The sequence below is a fragment of the Scomber scombrus genome, chromosome 18, assembly GCF_963691925.1.
Source record: "Scomber scombrus chromosome 18, fScoSco1.1, whole genome shotgun sequence".
NCBI lineage: Eukaryota > Metazoa > Chordata > Actinopteri > Scombriformes > Scombridae > Scomber > Scomber scombrus.
The window spans coordinates 20,807,998-20,830,522 of NC_084987.1; the positions used below are offsets into that span (position 1 = coordinate 20,807,998).

Consider the following 22,525-nt stretch of genomic DNA (forward strand, 5'->3'; position numbering starts at 1 on the left):
TCAGAAGAGTATAAAGGGGAAAGCCCATTTAGGATTTTATAAGCGTCCCGAAGCCCCTTAAAGTCAGATCGAACATGGTAGGGAGCCAACAAATGGAGGATAGATTAAGTGTAATATAGTCAAGTTTTCTTCATTTAGTTAAAATTATATCTGCGGGATTTTGAACCATCTGATCTAATCCAGTGTGAACAGAGCAAAGGCAAAAGACACTTTTTTTGTTGCTATTTTATGTGAAAAAAGGCAGCCTTGGGGATTTCTTTGTTATCAAAAATGATGGGATCAAATGATTCCTGGCTGTCACAGTTTGTGAAATCACACAGTTGTTGAGATTTTCTGTTACTTCATTAAACTAGTGTCTGTGTTGAGCAGAGCCAACTTCCAGCATTAGAATTCAGAAATAGGACATTTTGCAAAGTCCAATTTTCAACAGAAGCCAAGCAGGCCTGTAATTTAGTCATTTGAGCAAGATCATCAGCATTTATAGGCACATACAGCTGATTATCATCCATGAAGCAATGGAAATTTCATGACTGTGCTTAATTTCATCAAGGGAGAAAAGCAAAGGATCAAGAACAGAATCGTTGAGTTCTCCGTGTTTTACGTCAGAAAGACCTAGTATTATTGTAGCAGTCAGACTGTGTTCTTTCAGAAAAGCAGTTTGACTTTTGATTGGAAATGTTTTTACTTCATAAGCATCTTTTCTATTTTGGATCATATTGAAACTTGTTGGAGCTGTGTTTGGAAGAGGAGTTTCCTCATGCAAGGGTCTAGTTACCCCACTTGATTTTGTTCTCAGGTTCCTCAAACCGTCTTCCTTCAATATCTGTCAAGAGACACATCTGCTTTTATACATACTTGCTGTGGTTTGCATTTTGGTTAAAGAGGAGACTGTCAGTTATTGAAAGAAACATGAATCATACAGAGAGATAGATGTTCAGCTTATGGGGAATGTATCTTTACTTAAATATTTTCAGGTGTGCCAAAAATGTGTGAATTCAAATATTTTTTGTTGTCTTGTAAGGAGCTGAAAATTCTGCATGCACATAACTTTAACTCATTAACGTCATAAGTGAAAGTAAGAGAGCTCTATCACATGACTTCCCCGAAACATTGTAACTTAAAGTAAATTGTTGGTAAGGTGAAGCTTTCTGTTACTAGTACGTACACACAAACCATTTTCAACACTAAACACTTGATACTTGCACAGCTATAGTTTCTGTGAGGGGTCACTGTATGTTGAGACACACTTTAAGTAACTGTCAAAATGCATAATTACCTTTACCTGAATAATTCAATCTCATTTGTAAGAGGCTTCATTCTTTTACTCCTCTGTTGTTCAGAGGTAAATATTGTGGCGATGTGAGGTTCAGGACCTTTTGCAGTACTGATGTGGCTACCAAAGAATTTGCTGGCGGAGGTGAAATGTTCCTTCTACCGATAAACAAGTTTTACTTTACTGTAACAAGAGCCACAACAAATATTTTGAGGTTAGACTTGTAACATTAAAAAGAAACCATTTATAAAAAACTGAACCATTAGTCTTCCATATGAAAGGACCACATATTTTGTTTGACCATGTACTCTAGGACAAAAGTGAAAGTAAGAAAGCTCTGTCATGTGATTTCCCCGAAACTTTGTGACTTAAAGGAAATCGATGATAAGGTGAAGCTTAGTGTTGATAGGACTGAAACACAAACCACTGTCACCACTGAACACTTGTTATTTAAAAAGCTATAGTTGCTCTAAAGGTTTAATGTTTGTTAACACACACATCAAATAAATGTCAAAGTGCACTTGTACCTTTACTCACTTTTTTTTAAAGAGTGGGCCTTCGAGTATGATTTGTGACATCACAACTTGTTTGGTGCCAGTAGTGTTCCAATATTTATCTTACTCAGGTGTGATGTAGAAACTTGAAGACTCCAGTGCACAGACACTGAGGACGGACATGTCTGGAGGGGATATTTAATATTTCTCCCATCAATTCAAAAAGAAATTACAGAATTACAGACTACAGAAGAATTTTATAAAATGAGCTCAATCAAGTCAGTGACATTTAGTTTCTTCTTTGAAAGGACCTGAGTTTGCTTTGGGAAGTATTCTCCTACAGTATACAGTATTAGAGATTTGTAATGAAATATGTCGCTAATTAACTAACAACACCCAGGCCCACTTTTGGGCAGCATCACAAAAGCAGGTACCTCAACACTGTAGCATTTATTATATGAAATATTGTTCAACTTGCACAGATATTTAATGCGTTGTGCATGTTTACTTTGGAAGTGGATTTAATTCTTATTTACTGTTAATAGGACTGAAACGCAAACCACTCTCACCACTGAACACTTGTTACTTAAAACGAGATCAGTACAAATAATTAATAGACAATTCTACATTATATCACTATTTAATTAACTTCATAGTCATCAGATCTGTATAGTGGATTAAAAGTAGCCTCACACAATGTCCAAGTCCTGCAAAGGCATCTAAAATTGACAGAAAATGTGCTGTGGTCAAACAAAGTTATGGTACCAAAGTTATGGTACCACAGTTGAAAAGCTAATGCAACAACACAGGAAAAGAAATTAGGCTAAAATGTGAACTCATAAAATACTGTTTTATTGTTCATTTCACTGCAGCAAAGTTAAACACACTGAAGTACATTGACACTAAACTGTAAATACATAACTGTAAATTTATTGTGTGGTTTACATATTACAGGATGTGCAATACAACTGTCAGTGCAAACACGTTGTAGTTTAAAATCCTTTTTTTAATACTTCAGTTCATTTTCAAAACCCATTTCTGTAATGACATAAACTGCATTAATTGATCAGGTTCATCCCACCCAGCAAACACTGTAATAATATAGTGCTGAAGAGAATTTTCTATGTATAGTTTATAGTGCTGTGATTCTTCTTTAGAAAGTACAAAAGAGAAACAATAGTAAATCTTTATAAAAGTCATGTCATTTAACAATGCTCCCATGTCTGAACTGTGACAACCCACACTTTCTTTTAGAAAATGAGACTTTCTTTTTATGTTGTTCTGGATCTGTACAAAGACTCATTCACTAGCCTCAAACAACTGCAATCACAATTCCTGTTTTATCTATTATAATGGGTTATTTCTTATACAAATTATACATATATTGTTATATATGATACTGAATTCTGCCAGCTGTACATCTTTGAGGTGGTTTACATATAAGATAATAAAATATATCTCTGAGAGGACAAACTAAGAAAAATCATTCATTAGATGAATGGAGTGGAGTCTTAGCCTGTATTTATTTGTTCCAGTAGATCTCATAGGACTTCTTCTCTGAGTAACTGCCTTCTGTTGTTCCTCTGCCACTTCTGACTTTTTCCTTTACCACTTTCACTACCAGACCACCAGCCAAGGCGATCCCTGCTGCAGCCTTACCTATCTCAGCCACTGCATTCAGGATGCGTGTTGTTGTTGTCACAGTGCCCCAAGGGTCTGACACAACCCTGCTTGCCACTGAAGCCGCAGTGGGACCTGATAACCCACAAACAGCACCAGCAGACCCAGATACTGCTGCTGGGACATTAGCAGCTACTTCCTGAACCAAAGCTGTCCCTGCTGCAGCACACTGAGAAGTCCCAGTACCTGCAGCTACACTACCTGCAGTGGTCAATGCATGCTGCCCTGCAGCTGAAGCTAAACTACTCTGAGCTACAGAAGCACTGGCTACACCTGCTGTCTCCACTGCTGCAGTTTCAGCTCCACTGAGTGCTGCTGTGCCGGAAGCTGCTCCCCCCAGAGCTGCTCCTAAAGCAGCTCCAGCTCCCATGGTGCCCCCAATACCTGCTGCCACCCCCACAGCAGAGGCCCCTATGATGCTAACCTGCCCAAGAGCATCCAGAGCACCCTCCCCAGGACTGGCAGCCTCAGTACCTGCAATGGCTCCCACAGAACCACCCACAACTCCACCCGTTGCTACGCCCAGAGCCACTGCAGTTTTCCCTGAGGCTGCTGCTACTATGGCCCCCACAGCTTTCCCAACACCTGTGCCCCCCACTACAGACATTCCAGCTAGCTGACCTGCAGCAAAACCAACCGAGTTCCCCACAAGAGACGCCCCGGCTGCAGCTGCTAAAGGGGCAGCTGCACCAAACACTGCCCCCACTGCCAAGCCTGTGGCTCCAGCAGCCACCAGGATCTTTACTCTGTCCAACACCTTAGGAGACAGAGCAGCCTCTCTCCTCATCAAGGATGAACGGGGAGGCTGACCCCTGCTGCTGCCCCTACGCCTGCTTCTAAACTGGTCCCTACATCTCTCCACTCCGTCCCTCAGGAAGCTAAACGCATTCCTTTCCTCTGTCCATCTCTCCACCCTAAAATCATTCTCTCTCTCCATCTGCCTCTTACTGAGTCTTTGTGATCCTCTTTCACTGCTCCCTGTTTGGTCAGACTCCAAGTCACACTTCCTTCGTTTTGCAAGTTTAGCCTGTTCTCCCATTATGCTATTGCTCCCCCCTTGTTCCTCCCCCTCTGCCTGCCCTCGTTCCCACAGCATCCTGTTCTGCTCCTCCCTGATAGCAGCCTCTGCCTCTAAAAACATGATATTAGTATAAAACCCTGTGTTAGTCTGCTTCACCATCTTGTCCACCTTCAACAAGAGTTCTTGAACCTGCACCATGTTACTGGGGTCTTTGTTGTTGAGCACGTGGTATCTGCCCCCACATCTGTCAATCAGAGCCTTAAGCCCTGCAGGTGCAGTCTCCCTCAGATACTCTTCTATACCCAAACCCTCTAGGTCATCACCCCTGGTAAAAAGAACCACTGTGTGGTGACGGACTGCATCTTCCCCAAATACCTTGCTCAGTTCGCAGACAGCCTGGTTCTCACTGTCTGTATAACGTCCTACTGGCACCACCAGGAGGAAAGCATGTGGGCCCGGGGCAGAGAGAGACACACATTTAGCGATCTCCGCATGAATCTGCTCCACACTGAGGTGAGTGTCCCCGAAACCTGGCATGTCAACCACCGCCACTCTCCTCACCTTCCTCTGTGTGACAGCTTGGCCATCCTCAACCATGTCCTCTTCCTCAGAGAGCTCAGCGCTCCCCTGCTGGCAAATCTGGGTGACAGAGCTGGCACTGATCTGTGACAGGAACTGCCTCCGGCCCAAGATGGTGTTTCCAGATGCACTCTTGCCAGATCCAGTCTTTCCGATGAGGACCAGCCTGAGTTCTTCACTCCAACTGGTTTCAGAGGAATCTTCTTCTTTCTCACCCTCCATATCAACTGGCTCCTTCTTCTCTTTCTCACCCCCTGGTGGAAAAACTGCATAACAGAAATTGTCTGTGACTATTTCAATTTTTTAATATGTTCATTGCAAGAATATAGGCTAATATAAACGATACTTTCCCTCATTTATTCAAAGACAGCCATTGGTACAAGTGTTCACATCTTTTATTTACTTAAAAGTACCAATATAACAATGTAAAAATGCTCCACTACAGGTTAAGGTCATTCAAGAAAGATCCTACTAGTAGTAAAAGTACATAAGTATTATGAGCTTGATGTAGTTAAAGTATTACAGTAAAAGTACATTTATCAGCTTGATGTAGTTAAAGTATTACAGTAAAAGTACATTTATCAGCTTGATGTAGTTAAAGTATTACAGTAAAAGTACATTTATCAGCTTGATGTAGTTAAAGTATTACAGTAAAAGTACATAAGTAGTATGAGTGATGTGGTTAAAGTATTACAGTAAAAGTACATTCATCAGCTTGATGTAGTTAAAGTATTAAAGTAAAAGTACATAAGTATTATGAGTGATGTAGTTAAAGTATTACAGTAAAAGTACATAAGTATTATGAGTGATGTTAAGTATTACAGTAAAAGTACTTAAGTATTATGAGTGATGTAGTTAAAGTAGTAAAAGTAGTGTTTGGTCCCTCTGACTGATATATTATTATATATGACATCATTAGATTATTAATAGTGAAGCATCAGTGTTAGAGCAGCATGTTACTGTTGTAGCTGCTGGATGTGGAGCTAGTTTACACTACTTTATATACAGTGGTCTCTCAGAAGGGTAACCAGATAAAAATGAGGGGTTGTGAGATGATTAATGGGAGAGGAATGAGAAAAAAAACAACGTTCTGAAAAACGAGCTGTTAAATAAGTGTAGTGAAGTAGAAAGTACAGTATTTCCCTCTGAAATGTAGTGCAGTAAAAGTATAAAGTAGCATCAACTGGTTAGTACTTAGTTACTTTCCACTACTGAAAAGAGCAAGCAATACTTCTCTAAATAGTACTGTGTTATCTCTCTAACAAGCTCAATGAGGTCTGTTTGTCAGGAAGCTTCTGCACAGAAACAAAACATCACAGCTGAATAGCTTGTGTAAATCAATAGCAAACAGCTAACCAAACAGCTACCAGCTAATCGCTATTTATATACCCATGATGCCAACTAATAAAGACAAACCCTGACACTAAAGATCAGACATCACATGTAAACATCATGTTTTAATCCAAAGCGCCCTGCTTTAACTATAAATCGTTTATTATCTAGCATTAGCATAACACTTTACCATATACTGACTACAAACAGCTAATTTAGCATTAGCAAGCTAGTCTTAGCATGTCCCTAAATAAAAACGAAATCTGTGACTGCCAAGCAAGAAGAGATTAGGTAATGTTACCTGGGTCCACGATGTTAGACATGTCTCAGTCTGACAGAATGAGGTTGTTTCTTCTCGGCATTCAATCTCTTACTAAAAGCATCTTCTGAATGTAGCCGATAGTACATTTAGAGTTGGGCTCACACTGAACTCTGTTGAGCTGAAATAAAAACATTGGAGTTCAGTAGTTAGGAGTATCTTTGGTGTCGGCCTGCCCTCTGTTGGCTGATAGGGGACATTACATAGACTTGCATTCATTTACAGAACCACAGACTTAAAAATCAGCTTTTTCACAATATGGGAAACTAAGCCCGATAAACTGATGCTAAGTCTTTAACTTGTCCCCAAAAGTAGCTTATGACAGTCCACACACACACACACACACACACACAGTGGGACTCTAACATACACTTTTGTACATCAGAGTCACTTTATTTCAGTAAATTTGATAACAAAATGGCTTGTTCATTCTGCAGCAATGATATTCTTTCTCTGAATATACATATAGTTTTATAACAGTCGTAATACTATTTCAAAATTACATCAATCTCAGTTCCATAGATCTAAACCATTAAAATATGTTACTTTCCAGAAAATAAACAGCTATACAACGCAATTGTTATGCATAACAAAGAAACAGATGCAAGGCTGCAGGATGAAAGGTCACATACTGAATGACAACATTGTTTTTCAGACAGGATTAAAAAAAACTACAGGGGACTGGCGTAATAAGAACTCAGACTAATGGTATCAGGGGGATTGCCAAATACAGGATATAAAAAAAAAGGAAAATCCAAGGATGATAACAGGGAAACATAATATAAGATGTGACCTTACAACTTTGAGCAGGCATAGGAATGTAAATCTGTGTAGAAATCTCTCCTAACGTCTCAATTCAGGAAAACACAAAAACAAAACAACACTCACAAAAAAAGACTGACAAAAAAAAAAACTGTTTTCCATCATCATTTCAAGCTTAACCTAATCAGAAACTGGCTGCATTTAATGAGGTGAAGACAAATTCATATTTGGCACCCACACTTATTTGAAGCATATGGGTTTTAGACACATTAAATCTAGACCATACACAATACAGTGATGTTTGCAAAGTTTTGAAGCAAATTTATTATACTAAAATGAATTATATTCCAAAGTACAGTTATGTAATCCTTAATTTATCAAAAATGACTGTCCCTCATCAACCCCTATTCCAGAGGCGTCTTTTACCTCTTATACAACGTTAGATTTTCCAATTATAAATCACTGCAGGAATACAGCAATTCAGGCCTTTGTCAGAAACTGACTAACCTCCACTTCACTTTTTTTGTGTCACATTGAGGGTTCCTCTCATGAGCACCTTTGCTTTTGTACAGGTGAGGACAGCTTTTACTTCCTTCGCTGTCATCAGCGTCTACAAGTCAAGCCATCCCTTGTGGACTGTGCGTATGCTCCTTCTTGTTTTTTCTTCTCCTCTCCTCTCCTCTTCCCTGCTCTCCACTTGCACTGAGGTGTGTCGCTATAGCTCGTTACGAGAGCGGGAGATGCGAGGGCCTTTCCTGATTTCTTTCCTCTTCTCCTCCTTCCTCCTCCTCTTCTCTTCCTCCCTCAGGATCTTCTGGAAAGCCTCAGCGGTGTGAAGCACCTGAAGCAGACGAGAAAGCGTGAGAGGGAATATGCTTTTTTAAATAAACGACTTCTTATAAGATACAACAAGGGTCTGTACATGTGTGTGAGAGTGTTTATATTCCTTTAACACTCTGCTGTTAAGTCCGGTGTAAGCTGAAGGTGTAACTACAGAACTAGAGGGTGTTAGAAGATGATTCATGGGTGAGCACTGGTGGGTACAATGTCACTGGAGTTACCACATGTGCATGATGACACAGGCATGCAGAGTGGGGAACAGCATCTTACTCACATCGTCTCTCTCCGTGCGGTAAGGGTTCATAAAGTCTGGGGATTTCTCTGTTATTCCCAGCTCCTGTGACATCTGAGAGATGAGGGAAGATGAGAAGAGGAGGGGGCAAATTATACATTTCTTCAAAAAAAAAAAAAAAGACACTTCATACATCACTTATTCTGCAGCTAAAAAGCGGTATGATACAATTGGCAGGAAGTTACAGACAAAAAAAAATCCAGATTTGAGCTTCTTTTCTAGTTTCAGCATTGTGTGAAATTGAGAAGAGCGGATCAAAAACCACTGAGGCATAAGTGAGGGCTGAATGCACACTTTGGGGGTGCTAACTGCTGCAGCTTCAAGTCTCAGAATTAATCCACTATATAATCCTCTTGGCACATTGCTAAGGTCACAGATTAATCCTGCAAGAGTTTAGTTCATTAACCCTCACAAACAGGGAATAACAATTTGATTTGCTTTGCTCTTTTAAGTTTCAAAAGGCCACGATGCGTCATGGGCTAATTTGATGACAAACAACTTATTTTGTAGTCATGACTCGGAGTGACAATGAGAATGGATTGCACACTGACATGACAGCAGATTACACTAAAATCTGTGGATCTGCTGTATCACTTGAACTATTCTGGTTCTGTCATTTCTATGTGTCTCCTAGTTTTGACTCCACAGAAGGTCTAAAACTAATAAATCCACCATTGATTCCACCCAATTAATGCCAAGACTCGATGCGTCATCACATCTAACATGGCAGTCATGGTTCAGCTCAACCCAATTCAATTAAATTTCCGTCGTCCAAAATGGATGTGTGCAGTAAATTGCAGAACGAGGCTAAACTGATACAGCCATCAATATTAAAACTGTGTGAAGCTTACACGAACGACTGGCTGAAAGAATGACTAATTTTTATATTTTTGAAGGCCTTCACTTTTTAGCCCGAAACCACATTATCTCCATATTTTCAGCAACTTTTCTCGAGGCGACAACAGTCCTTTCTGTTAATCCCTGGAGAATGGAGGTCTTTCAGTCTTTTAATACAACCAGTCAAAAGCAAAAGACCCTGACTCCTTTTAAAATCTTTAAGTCCTTTACTGTGGACGATATCAGTGGATCGTGACATGACTGTTGACGGGTAACATTAAGTACAGGATAGATCGGTTTTCTAGTCTTACAAGTGTGAGCACGTGTTGGTGGGCTCCTCCGGTGAATACCCCTGTCTGGTTACAGAAATTCAGCCCCCAGCGCAGTAGACCTCCCCAGTCAGCGTTCCGGTCGTAGTAGTGGTGCACAATACGTGGAAAACGCAACGCCACGTCACCAAAGAATGCTGTATTCTCCACCACATGGGAATAAGCTGCAGAGATGTATAGAGAGAGGAAAGAGAGAAACAAGTAGACAGGTTAACTAGAAGAAATGAGGCAGAGGAGGACAATTTGAAAATATATTTGCGCTGACTAAACACACAGAACAAGCTGATAAGAACACTGAAATAGGTGGTGATGGGGTTGGACAAGCCCTAAGAAAAGGGAGGTTGATGTTCATGACATTCACACTGACATTAAAAAAAGACAGCTGATCATTGACACCTGCTGGCACCAAAAGCAGATAAGGATGAGAAGAAAAAAAGAGTGACAGAGGTATAGCTGCTAGAGAGAGGTAACACGGCATGAGACGAACCAGTCAGAGGTGGCGGAAACAGAAGTGAGAAAGTGCGAAAGACACATTAGAGATGCTGAGAGATAAAGTGGCTGATAGAAGGACAACAGGACACAGAGACATTGAAAAGGTGTAATGATGAAACAGCTGAGGTGTAAAAGTGAATCAGACCTTCTTTGATCTTATCGTCCATGGGGAACGGGTCGTCAGGGTGCATGTTGGCCGCAACCAGGATTTGTCTCGAGTCCTCCAGCACCTTGAATGGGGAGAAATAGCTCAATAGCGAAGTTTATTTACTTTACAAGTCAGGTTGTTAATCTAGAGCAGTTTTAACGCAGTGTTTCTGCAGGCTTCACCAAGTTCAGTCTGACATTTTAATAGCACATAAAAAGCAATTTAAAAAGTGAGAAGAATATCAATAAAAACCATTAGGGATAATAAGGACTTGATTTTTTTTTTACCAAGTGCAATATGCAATTACTGCCTATGGAAATATTAATTATATGATATTTTTAGAGCTTTGTGAATGAAATTTAAGACTTTCAAATAGCTCGTAAGGCATTTTTTGAGGAAACCTAAATTAAGGGAAACAAGGGGAGAGAGAGAAAGGGTTATGTGATACAACAAAGGTCCGTTGCCAAACTTGAACGAGGGACATTGCAGGTATCTGGCATGCACTGTAATCACTCTGCTACGAGGGCGCTCCAGATACACTGATTATAAGTGGTTTTAGATAATATAGTTAAACTGGGGACTTGTTTGAAACCTGTTTGGTCTGTAAAGTTGACTTTGACATATTGTGGTTAAAATTAGAAAAAAATCATCTGTTATGTATTTATGAATTTAGCACATGGACGATATATGAGCAGGAACATTATTAAGCATCCTATCTCACACACAGAGCGCTATAGAAATGCTGACAATGTATTTCAGCCACTGAAGACTATGCCTGGCGTCCTTGGGAGGCACGTAGATGCATAGATAACCGTCCTCTGGGAAACTGAGGTGTACTGTAAAGCAAAGCCGCCAGACCACTGCGAGTGAATGGCACTCCAAGCAGCTGAGTCTAAATTAACATTCAAATGTATGCGAAGAAACATGCTGATGAATGTAATCATTGGATTCGAGGCCTTTGATTCCGCTGCAATTATTGTCCTTCAATCTGCTGAGAGCAAAAGAAGGTTGAGCTCTAAGAAAGAACTGTTGCTGTTAATGTGTTTTGATAGTAGTGGCCTTGTCTGTGTTTGATTTTGCTGCTTCATAGAGACTAAGTGAGCTATGTGATGTGAGAGCAAACACACACACACTCCCTACCTTGAAGAGGCCTTTGAGCATGATGTCTATAATTTTGTACTGCTGGTTGATGTCGTTCAGCTCAACTAGATTCTTGAGCGCGTTCAGCTGATCCTTCCTCTTGGTCTCAAACAGCCGCTTATCTGACAGGAGGAGATCAGGAAGAGCACACACACTCCTAACGTGGACACATAAATGCTCGCTCGTACACCCATAAGACAAGTTTGCATCCACACACACGCCTGAGCGCCCGGCAGCAGAAGGATACAGATCTCCAGGTTCGAGTCGTGCCTCGGTCGGTGCATGTCGGAGTCTGCTGAGCTGAGGGCGGCAGCGGCGAGAGCCAGGACCACTGCGCACACACTCCTCATGGTCAGCAGGGGGCAGCAGAGGGACACTCTTCTGAACACACAGATGCCAAAACAGGACATTTATATCACAAAATCAAAAATATTGGCACAGTTACTTAATTTCAATTTGTGTAACGATACTGGAGGTCTATCTCCACCTCTTAAACAGAATCCTCACACTGTGACTGTCAAGCTGAACATATTTTTCTTTTGATAGGAGATTTCACTGCCATCTGAAAACAATGAGCTTTCATTGAAACTATTCATGAAACCATTTTTCTACTTCCAAAGCCACTCAAAAGGCTCTCGCTCTCCTGTGATACTTTTGGAATATGTAAAATAGAGAGCCATGCTGGGGATAAGTGGTCAATATGGAACACCAGAGGGTAACCAGCATTTGAAGAGGGCCTCCTTATGTTCCTTTTAAAAGACACATCTGATGTCTGGCACTTGCATAATCCCAAGAGGAACTTTTACAGTCTCTGTACTACACTCGCTCTCTCTCTCTCCGCTCCTGCTTCGCCTCTCCTCCGTCCACCCTGATCTCTCTCCATCCGAAGCAGCGGTCCTCTCCAACATTTTCATTCAGCTGCAACTGCCTTTCCCTCAGAGGCTTTTTATACATTTGAAAGGGAGGGATGAAAGCGAGAAGATAAATAAAACGGCTAAAAATAGGGCCTCATCAAATGAAAATTTGATGAAAGCCAAACTTTCAGGAAAACATTAACAGAAAACAGAAGTAACTGCAGGGAGGGAGGGGACAATGTTGACGAAACGCTACAAGACGTAATTTACATAATTCATGCATAATTTAGTAAGGGCTCCATCAATGATACTATCAGAAGGATGCAGGAAGGGTAAGGTGCGGGGCTTAGCTGGGAGTGTGCAGGGAGGGTAAGATTGTGAGAGGAGCGGGGGGGGGGGGACACCCTGCGGGAAACAACAGCTTTTCTGGTGAATATTTCATCTACCTTTGCTAAGACACTATGGTAAAATTGGAAGGCGCAAAGATAAGGGAGCAAGTGCAAGATAAAGGAGGCTATGCCAGAGGATAATGAGCACCAGGGACTTGATTTTGCACTGACAAAATTAATCTTTACAAGACCGGCTGCTGAGTCTTGAATGTGAAGGACTACGAAATGAGCAGAAGTCTTGAGGTGTGAATGTTAATTTGGACTGATTGAGCCCCCTTCAGAAACTCACTCACATGAGAAAAAGCATATGTTCCTGTACATCCACTATCCCTCTGAAGAGGACAGCAGCGTGACTGTGATCTTACAGGTTGAGAAGACATAAAAGTCTGTACTGGGAATAAAAAGAAAGCAGACGGACTCCCTTTTGTTGCAGCTTACTTAAAAGTGGACGTCTGTGTTCATCACTGTCTTTTTATGTAAAAAATATAACTGCAATGCAACTGTCTTTCTCGCTCTGTCAGCAGAAACAAGCGTTCCTCGAGACGGCTGATTGGAGACAATGTTCGATTAAGACCAATTTGTGCATTCTGAGAACATCTTTTGGGTTGCTTCCCAGCTTTCTGAGAAATGATGCACTAAATATCCTTAAGTGCTGGTCGAAAGCTTCAATATTTCTCGATAACAACCAGGGAAAGCGGGCCTCGTCTCTCCTGTGGCAGCAGCTCGGCGGGTTATTTGATGTTCCCGTGTGCTTTCGAGCAGGCAGCCACATAGCTCTGACAGATATTTATGAGCGAGAAAAAAAAAAAAAAAGTTGTCACCACTGGCATAATTTAACGCAGTCAACATGTACTGTATATCCAGCAGCTGTTAACATTTCCATGCAACAGTGCAAAGTGCTGAGACTTTAAGAAGGACATTAAGGACAGGTCAATCATCTGTAATGTGGCTTGGGCAGCAAAGAAATGAGGGTCGAAATGCATCCATTAACTGTAAGCATGCAACCCTAATTAAACAGAGCTTATTATTTTAGATCTTAGTTATAGGAAAATCTAAAACACTAATGATTTCATATCATATTACATTTGGCTGAGTGACTGACTGACTACACACTGCACAAACAATTATCTTACAGCTGCAACGATTCGTCGATTTGATTCGTCGATTGGCAGGAAATAAATATGCAACAATTCTTTAAATCAAATAAATAATTTCTGTAATATTTCAACAAAAAAAAACCCCAAATACTATCTGGTTTCAGCATCTGAAATTGGACGATTTGCTGCTTTCCTCTGTCATACGTGACCATGAATGAAAAATGTTGGCCTGATTGAAGACATCATGCAGATTGGAGACATTACTGTGGGCTCTGGCAAAGTGTGAATGCCATTTTTTTCATCATTTTTAACATTTTATAGACAAAAATATCCAACTTTTCAATCGATTAAAATAATTAGCTCATTCATAGATAATGACAATAATCATTAGTTGAAGCTCTAGATTAACTTCTGACAGAAATGTTATCTTTGCCTCAGGCCTAGCATGTCTCATTTGTCCCCAAAGGACCTAGCATAGGCCCTTTGGGGACAAATGAGACATTAGATAGACCACTAACACCTTAGTGACAGCCTGTGGCTATAGCAGCAGCATGGAGGTTGTCTCTATATTCAACACCTTTTTTTTGGTTTTTGCTAAACGTGCATTACTAGAATACCCACATCAGCCCTGAGCACGTACTGTAGGACCATTGGTACAACTCAGCTGCACTGCAAGAAGCTGTGTGCACGTTCGTATTCTCCCATCAGTCCTGAACTGGGTGGATTTCCTTCCAGCTGACTCACTGGGTCAGATTTGGTCTGTCACTGTGGCAAACAAGTTGGGCAGGGTGTCTTTGGCGTGGGGAGGTCTAAAGGCAGAGTAGTTCTTACTGAGGCCATGTAAGCCCATGTAAATCTCTTGGCCGGAGGAAATTTTCTTCTCTTCCAACAACAATCTCCTGTGGCAGAGAGGCTTAAGTTTTATTTCCAGTGTGGGGGATCCAGGTTCCAGCTTTGTCAAATAAGTAGGCTGCCATATCTAATCATACCACAGACCCGTGAAGATAGCTCCACTCTGCTGTTTGAATTCCCTGTGGTGTGAAAACATGCATCTGATATCCTACGATGCAATGCGTTGCCTTTCTGCTACGCCTCTCATCCTAGCAGGACAACAAATAAAGGGGGGGGGGGGGGATTTAAAAATAATCTTCAATCACGAGTGGGAAACAGTCCAAATTGATAACCAGCCAAGTGTGACATTAATTTTAGGAAGCAAAACTGACCCTTGAGATGTAAGCAGCTCATCAGAGGATGGAGAGAGTGAGATGGCTATCAGACAGCTGGATGTGCAGCAGGAGTGTATCCAGATTCCCCTCAGGCTGCAAGCCTGCTGTGGGAGGTTTGAGGTTCAAGGACTGACACATCATCTCTCTCTCTCTTCTCAGCTTGCATCTGCGAGACTCTCCCTCTGTCATTATTCATGCAGAGGCACAGCCACGGACATGCGTAATGGTGATGATGATGGCTGAGTCTGAATAAAGGCTGTCATGTGGATCATCAATTACAGATTGCTTAATTGATTGCGTGTCCCCTACCTGACCCGCGCAGCTGTCTACAGGAAATTATTAGTTTATTTACTTAATTTTAAGCAAATAATTACACGGATGTTATGAGGCAGGGGTGTAAGATCACATCTAATGAGGATATACATCAACTCCACAATGATACGTATACATATTTATGTAAGGCTTCATTTAAGGGGTGCGCTTAAGGGAATTAACTAAGCATTTGAAGTCGCTCCTCGACAAATCGATTCCGCCGGTCATTGCAGCTGTAAGTACGCGTCCATCAGCCTGCGGTCAGCACAGGAGATCCGACCGATAAAGCGCTGGACATTACAGCCACAAAACTCCCGGATCACTCACCGTGTTGCAGCGAGAAACGGCGGCGCCAAACAGCAGCGGTTAGCGGCCAGCGTTTGCTCCAAAGTAGTGCAGTTTAACCTCTTTATCTGCGCACAAAACCTTAAAGGTCAGCTTGCCGACAAGGGGGGGACGGGACAGTCAATTTGTCCCGAGTGGATCCTCAGGTGACAGCAACACGAAGGTGGAGGTGTTCATTTACATGCGGCTCTCGCTGCTCCACTCCGCCAGTGCCACGATCACACCGGCTGGCTCGCCTTGGACGAATGACAGCGAGCGGGGGCAAAAACACGGCGGTGGATGCGGTTTCCACACGGAGGGTTTAGAGAGAGACACCGTATGAAAAAAAACCGTTCCGTTTTTCTCCATCTGCTTCCTCTGATATGCTGATGCTTTAATGCTGACATCTTACCAGCCACATTTAGTTAAAATCACGCTCAATAAAATGACAGAAATTGAAAGAGGGTTAAAACATGCAACAGGCTACATCTGAGGTCATATAAAATTCAACTGAAGTAATGTACATGTCAGTGGCTGTGGTTGATCACTTTTAAAAGCTTACTGTGTTGACCACATGAATATTTAGATGTGCTTATTTTCATAAAGGAAACCCTTATTTACTTTGTCTTTAAATTTAAACATTTTTCGTATGAATTTCTCTTGAGAGACAATAAAGATCAGCCAATCAATCAATCAATCAATCAAATGTACTTGCTCTCCCTCACAAAAACACAACTTTAGAAATAAAAAAGAGTTTGACTGAAATATAGAAAATCTTCTTCCTAGGATGCCTCAGAGCCACACCAGACATCATCAGTCACCCAGCACTGCTCTGATGTGCACAGCCAGTTTGACTTTCAGCTCCCATGACATATACAATATGTGCCACTGTCAAACATGCCAGTTGCCTGTGGGGTGCCACACTCTTACAAACAGCTCTGTGAAGGTAATCAATCATTCCAGTGCAAGGTCATGTACAGCAACACTCACCAGGACAAAACCTTCTCACTGGGCATAGTAAAGAAAAAAATAGCTCAATTTTCTGTAGACTGAAGCTAGTTATAACTATGATGTAGCCAATTACTTATTTTTTTGAATTCTCTCAATGTCATTTGTAACTCTATGGGGTGAAAAGAATTCACCTTGAACACTTCTATCACTCTATCACACACAGCAGATAAAAGACCTATTTTACTAAAGCACAAACATTTTCAGATGCTGGTCTGTGGTTGATTGTGTCCTTGAAGCAGTGTAGACAATAGTAGACTCTGATATAATGTATTTAATGGTATATAACATAAAAGGTATCATGTTCTGACAAATGAATTTTTGATCAGTGTTGGACTTTAATTACAAAATATCATAGTTTATTCCACTTTTCTCTGCCTGTACATATAAACTACTGTAAATGAACGAATACATGTAATAAATTCTTTAACTGTGAAACTGTAAAATTCAGACAGGTGCATGTGCTGCTCTATAAGCAGAACAGAAAAAAACACTTAATATAGAGGAATCAAGGAAAAGTGAAACTAATGAACGATTACACAAACTGGCAAACTGAGGGTGTAATACTTTCTATAATGTATGAATCAGGTTTGCTTTCACTGTGAAGTCAGACAGACAGATGGACACATCTCCAACGCACCTGAAGACACGAGTTAAGGAACACTGAAGCATGCTGAGAAACGTACTGTAAGTCTCTGTTTAAAGACAAAACATTTATGTTTACAAGTGAACAATCTGATTATTAAAATGAGAAAAACAAAAATTTAAGAAATCTAGAAGTCGATATTTGCCTCCTCCCAAATTTCCACTGGTGAGATCATTTGAGAAGCACATATTGCTGTGTGCTGCAAAATGAACAGATAGTTACCTACCTAACCCTGTGTGTGGTGAACAGAAGCTCATAAAATATTTTTTATAAGTTTAATATTGAACTTCTGCTTCAATCATAGTTGACAGTGTTCAGTTTGTCCTTGGTGTATTCATTTACTATCAATGTGATATGACAATATTGTTTTTATGTAGCAGTGGCCAACAAAGCTGATTTAAAACTGAACAGACAAACAGCGCTGTTTGAAAGTTTGTGAACCCTTTAGAATTTGCTCTATTCCTACATAAATATGACCTAAAATGTGATCAGATTTCCATCCAAGTCCTGAAACTAGATAAAGAGACATCAGTTAAACAAATGAGTCCAAAATCTTACACCTGTTTGTTACATATTGGTGTGAGGCAAAAATGACCCTCTAGGATTATCAGTTAATGTGAAGGAGAAATTAGAGTCAGGTGTTTCAATCAATGGAATAACAATCAAGTGTGAGTCTGAGAGGTCCTGTTTTATTCACTTATATACTTATTTACTTATTCTTCATTGTCAAAGTCTGAACTTCACAACACAGGTTGGTGGAAGTGTGTTTTGTGTGAGATTTCTGAGGACCTTAGAAGAAGAGATGCTGATACTCCGCAGGCTGGAAAGGGTTACAAAACCATTTCTAAAGAGTTTGGACTCCGCCAGTCGACTATCAGGCACATTGTGTTCAAATTGAAGACCTTCAACACCAGTGTTACCCTCCCCAGGAGTGGTTGGACAACAAAGATCACACCAAGAGCAGGCATATAGTCTGGGAGGTCACAAGGGACTCCAGGCTAACATCTAGGAAACTAAAGGCCAATAGTGCAGTGGCTACAGTCAATGTTAATGAGTCCACCATCAGGAGAACATTGAACATCAATGATGTAAATGGTGTGTGTAACAGAGTTGCAAAGATAAAGCCACAACTTTCCAAAAAGAACATTGCTGCCGTCTACAGTTTGCTCAAGACCACGTCGACTGGAAAATTGTTCTAGGGCTGGATGAAGACCAAAATCAAACGTTTTGGCTTGAATGAGAGGCATTTTATTTGGCAATGAACAAACACTGCATTCCAACATAAGAACCTCCTCTCATCTGTGAAACATGGTGGAGCTAGTATCATGGTTCAGGTCTGCTTTGGACGCTTTCTGCGTCTGGACCAGAACAACTCGCAAACATTGATGGAGCTTTCAGTTCTGAGTTGTACCAGCAAATTCTACAGGAAAATGTCCAGATATCAGTCGATGACCTGATGCTCAACAGAAAGTGAGTCATAAAAAGAAGACAACAACAGTCAAACACCAAATTGTTCTACCAAATGATGGTTAGAGCAAAAGAATGTTAATGTTTTGGAATAGCTGAGTCGAGGTGCTGACCTTAATTCTACAGAAATACTGTGGAAGGACCTGAAGCAGACAGTTCATGCCAAGAAGCCCAACAACATCTGTTCTGTAAGGAGGAACGGGATAAAATTCTTCAGAGCTGATGTGTAAGGCTGATAAACAGTTACCAGAAATGTTTTGTTTAAGTTATTGCTGTGAAAGATGATCACACCAGTTATGGAAAGCAAGGGTTTACATATTTTGTGCCTCACACAAATAGGAAAGATAGAAGAAGATGTAATCATCTTATCTCAATAAATAAATGAATGGGTTCCCTTTACCTAGTTTTAGGACTTGTGTAAAAATCTAATCCCGTTTCAGGTCATATTTATGCTAAAAAATGTGTTCACAAACTTTCAAGCAGCACTGTATAGAGTGTGTGTGTGGGGGTGAAAGGAAATATGTGTGTGTGTGTGTGTGGCAAATGTATTGAGCCTTTAAATATAGACTGACTGAAATACAGTAACGACTCTGTGCTGTACAACACACTTTCGAAAGAGATCAAGTGAAAAGCACAACAGACATTCAATCAATTGCCACAGAAAATCAATGAAGGAGCTCTGCTGACGTTTGAAGTGCAGTGTGCGTGCGTGTGTGTGTGTGTGTGTGTGTGTGTGTGTGTGTGTGTGTGTGTGTGTGTGTGTGTGTGTTGCAGCTTTTACAACACTTCAGACATTTACAGAGGTGTGTTCAGGTTTTTTTTTGCAGGGGTGTGAGCTGCTGTCTTGAACTATGTACGATGTGCAGGATGTCAGGCTGTATGTGTTCTGAACTGGTCGGAGGTGTGAATGAATGTGTTTCACTTCAAGTGATGGATACAGGACGTTGCTGGGCAGACTGGGGCTGCAGCTCTCGGTGGGCGGCTGCGGTTCGAGGGACTCCATCACAGTCCTCACTCTCTGTTTGTGCTCCTCTGTGGGCGGTGGCTGCAGGACACTGCTCTGGATCTGAATGGATGTAAGATGAGGTAGAGTTTAATTTTTCTGAGTTAAAAGGGAGAAGAGCGAGAGAGAAGAAGAAAGAAGAAGTATATAAAGAGACTAAGCACAGGACATAATGCCAATACTGAGACTGAAGGTTAACCTCCAGTGAAGAGGAGAGTGAGAAGAAAATACATGTAAGAAGAAAAAAGAAAATGTCCGAATCAGAGAAAAGAGGGTGAAGGCCTATTTTCTTTCTAAGTGGTTGTTTAAATAGTCTGAAAACAAGAGAACACACATTTTTAACCATAACACAACCAGAGATCCACTTAAAAAAACATAAAGCCTTGACAAGCTGACAAAAGCCAAATTTCTGTTTATAGTTTCAGCACACAAGTGGGAGCAGAGCGACTCACACACAAACACACACACACATGTACACACACACCTGGGATTTGAAGAGCGCTAAATAAGTAAGCAAGACAGGAACTACTTCTACTGCAAAAACGAAACCATTTATTTCAGCTGTCACAGGCACACGCTGTAGATAAATATGTGCCCAGGGCCTGTGAGAGGATATAAAGCTACACTGTAGATGTAACTATATAGGTTAGGCAATAAGGAAGAGGAAGAACACTTGTCCTAAACACTTTTCAAGAGTTAAAAGGTTGCAGTGGATTCTATTCAGGTACAAACAGTCCCAGTAGAAAAGGATTGTGAGTCCGAGTAGCAACACAGAGCTGCTACTGATAAGCTCCCATGCAAAAACCAGAAGTTGAGAGAGTATATGAGGAAATACTTCATCATATCACCGTCAGTTGCATGTTAAAGTTGGATTTCAGTCTTCTTTAAATGAAAGTAGTCATGATAAAAAAAATATATTAAGGACATTAAAAAGGCAATGTTACAGTATTACAAGCACATGAACACAATATTTTCATTAGTGACAGCCGCACAATTATTGCTCTAAAAGCACCAATATTCCTTATATTGTCACCAAATTACATCCATCTTCCTTATGACCACCGTAATTATCACTCCCTTCACCTCTGCAGTCAGTGAGTAAACTAAAGGCTGCAGGGATGAAAGACTTGTTGTAACTTTTTGTATGGACTCGTGGTGATTTTCAGTTAGACTGTAAAGATAGCGATTAGAACTGACGGTGAAGACAGCGGGTTCAGACAGAATGGATAATGTCTACTTCAATACTTCAGGGCTGTGCAGATCAGTCAAAGTACTCCGCTGGACTCCCACAATGTCTGCGCTCACCCATATTGATTTGACACCAACAGGGCTGCACAAACAGATTAAATAAACTAACACCCATAACTGCCTGTATACAGATGGTTGGTAGAAATTAAAATTTAAAAAAAGGAACTAATGTAAGAGATAGAAAGAGTGATGAGTGATGGAGTCCGTCTGGTTTGGGAGAAGTTATTAGAAGTCTGCCAGCATTTGAAATGATATAAAGGAACTCTCCCTAAGGCCAGCTCTGATATGACAAGCTACTGTAGCAAAGCATGCAGCGCACAGTGCAGCAGCTTCACCCTCTTACTGCTGTCCACTGGATGGTGTGAATATGCATATACTCTTAGAGACAGGAAGAGAATCGAATGAACAGGCCGGAAATAGCCATGGGCGAATGCTGCAAAAGCAAATGAACTTTGTGCTCACAGTATGTGCCTACACACTTTCACTCACACACACGGTTGATGATTTTGTCAGGACTCACTGGGGGAGGAAGCAAGGCAGTGATATGATACCACATACCGTAGATGACAAATGTGCAGAGAACTTCCTCAAGAACTGAGATTCAGTGCAAATGTAGATCAGCAAAAGCAGAGGAGATGTGTCTGTCAGATTGAACCCTGCCTAACCCGAACTGTCTCGATGCCTCCTCAAACACACAGATACATGCACGGCACGCACGTGAACACGTGCTCAGACAAGTCAACAGACAGATACGTGCGCACGCGTTCGCACGGTTCATGTTTCTCTGGCACACACTGCACTGGCAGCCGCAATGTGTGCCATCATTCTGTCACCCCTCTGAGTCTGAGCTACTTTCAGAATCCTAAAAGCATTTCTGGTCCAAAATATGACACCAAATTCAAGCTAAGCCATCTGATGTGGCTGCTTTTCCTTCTGGGTTTTATAATGACTTCAAGCAAACCCAGATGGGCTTTATACATTTGCTGCAAAGCTAACTAGGGTAACTAGGTAAATGACAAAACTCATCTTCTTAGGCTTATGTTGAAACTCACTTTTCACAGATAATAAACTAGTTTCGAAGCTCATTTATACGATTTCACATTTCTTCTGCAGATAATTTGCGTGATTAGACGACTTTTGTATGAGGAGCTTATACCACATACTGTTGGTGCTGTGATCACAACTGAGCAGAACAAAAATCACAGTTAGGCTCAGATGTTGTGATCTCATGATTTATGGAATAAAACTATTTATTTGCCGTTTTAAAAGTGCTTCTGTTTGCACTTTAATAGAGTGATTCCACAATTCTGAATTCAACATTTCTATATGACCAGTACAACAATATTCCTGTGTCACAGTATTATATGCTGGTAAAGCTCTACAGTAAAATGTACTGCCTTTGGTATTTTTGAA

General features: G+C 40.9%; 3 protein-coding genes across 4 annotated transcripts in view; all 3 read right to left on the reverse strand.

Annotated features, from left to right (window-relative positions):
• Nucleotides 1–2,598: 2,598 nt before the first annotated feature.
• LOC134000122 (uncharacterized) lies at nucleotides 2,599–6,814 on the reverse strand. The gene is made up of 2 exons (XM_062439437.1): nucleotides 6,681–6,814; nucleotides 2,599–5,313 (listed from the first exon to the last, which is right to left on the reverse strand). Exons 1-2 carry the CDS (start codon nucleotides 6,700–6,702, stop codon nucleotides 3,290–3,292), a joined length of 2,046 nt encoding a protein of 681 aa, XP_062295421.1. The 5' UTR covers nucleotides 6,703–6,814; the 3' UTR covers nucleotides 2,599–3,289.
• Nucleotides 6,815–7,088: 274 nt separating this feature from the next.
• On the reverse strand, nucleotides 7,089–15,993 carry LOC133999575 (coiled-coil domain-containing protein 134-like). Of its 2 annotated transcripts, none has more exons than XM_062438804.1 (7): nucleotides 15,744–15,993; nucleotides 11,786–11,919; nucleotides 11,539–11,660; nucleotides 10,396–10,480; nucleotides 9,780–9,922; nucleotides 8,575–8,646; nucleotides 7,089–8,301 (listed from the first exon to the last, which is right to left on the reverse strand). In XM_062438804.1, exons 2-7 carry the CDS (start codon nucleotides 11,886–11,888, stop codon nucleotides 8,176–8,178), a joined length of 651 nt encoding a protein of 216 aa, XP_062294788.1. In that variant the 5' UTR covers nucleotides 11,889–11,919; nucleotides 15,744–15,993; the 3' UTR covers nucleotides 7,089–8,175. The 2 variants fall into 2 exon arrangements, with proteins under 2 accessions (XP_062294788.1, XP_062294787.1); XM_062438803.1 differs by having other exon boundaries at nucleotides 9,741–9,922.
• The window catches only part of LOC134000033 (meiosis inhibitor protein 1), a 58,614-nt gene continuing 50,715 nt past the window's right edge, over nucleotides 14,627–22,525 (reverse strand). Inside the window, 2 exon segments of the mRNA XM_062439341.1 lie at nucleotides 14,627–14,777; nucleotides 19,719–19,927. Coding sequence (XP_062295325.1) covers nucleotides 14,627–14,777; nucleotides 19,719–19,927 — 360 coding nt within the window.

Coding starts and splice junctions, on each gene's coding strand:
- LOC134000122 (XM_062439437.1), bottom strand. CDS start 6,702: ATGTCTAACATCGTGGACCCAG. Junction 5,314..6,680: donor GTCTAACATCGTGGACCCAG/GTAACATTACCT, acceptor TCTGTTATGCAG/TTTTTCCACCAGGGGGTGAG.
- LOC133999575 (XM_062438803.1), bottom strand. CDS start 11,888: ATGAGGAGTGTGTGCGCAGTGGTCCTGGCTCTCGCCGCTGCCGCCCTC. Junction 10,481..11,538: donor TGCTCAAAGGCCTCTTCAAG/GTAGGGAGTGTG, acceptor TCCCCATTCAAG/GTGCTGGAGGACTCGAGACA. Junction 8,647..9,740: donor ACCAACACGTGCTCACACTT/GTAAGACTAGAA, acceptor CTCATCTCTCAG/ATGTCACAGGAGCTGGGAAT.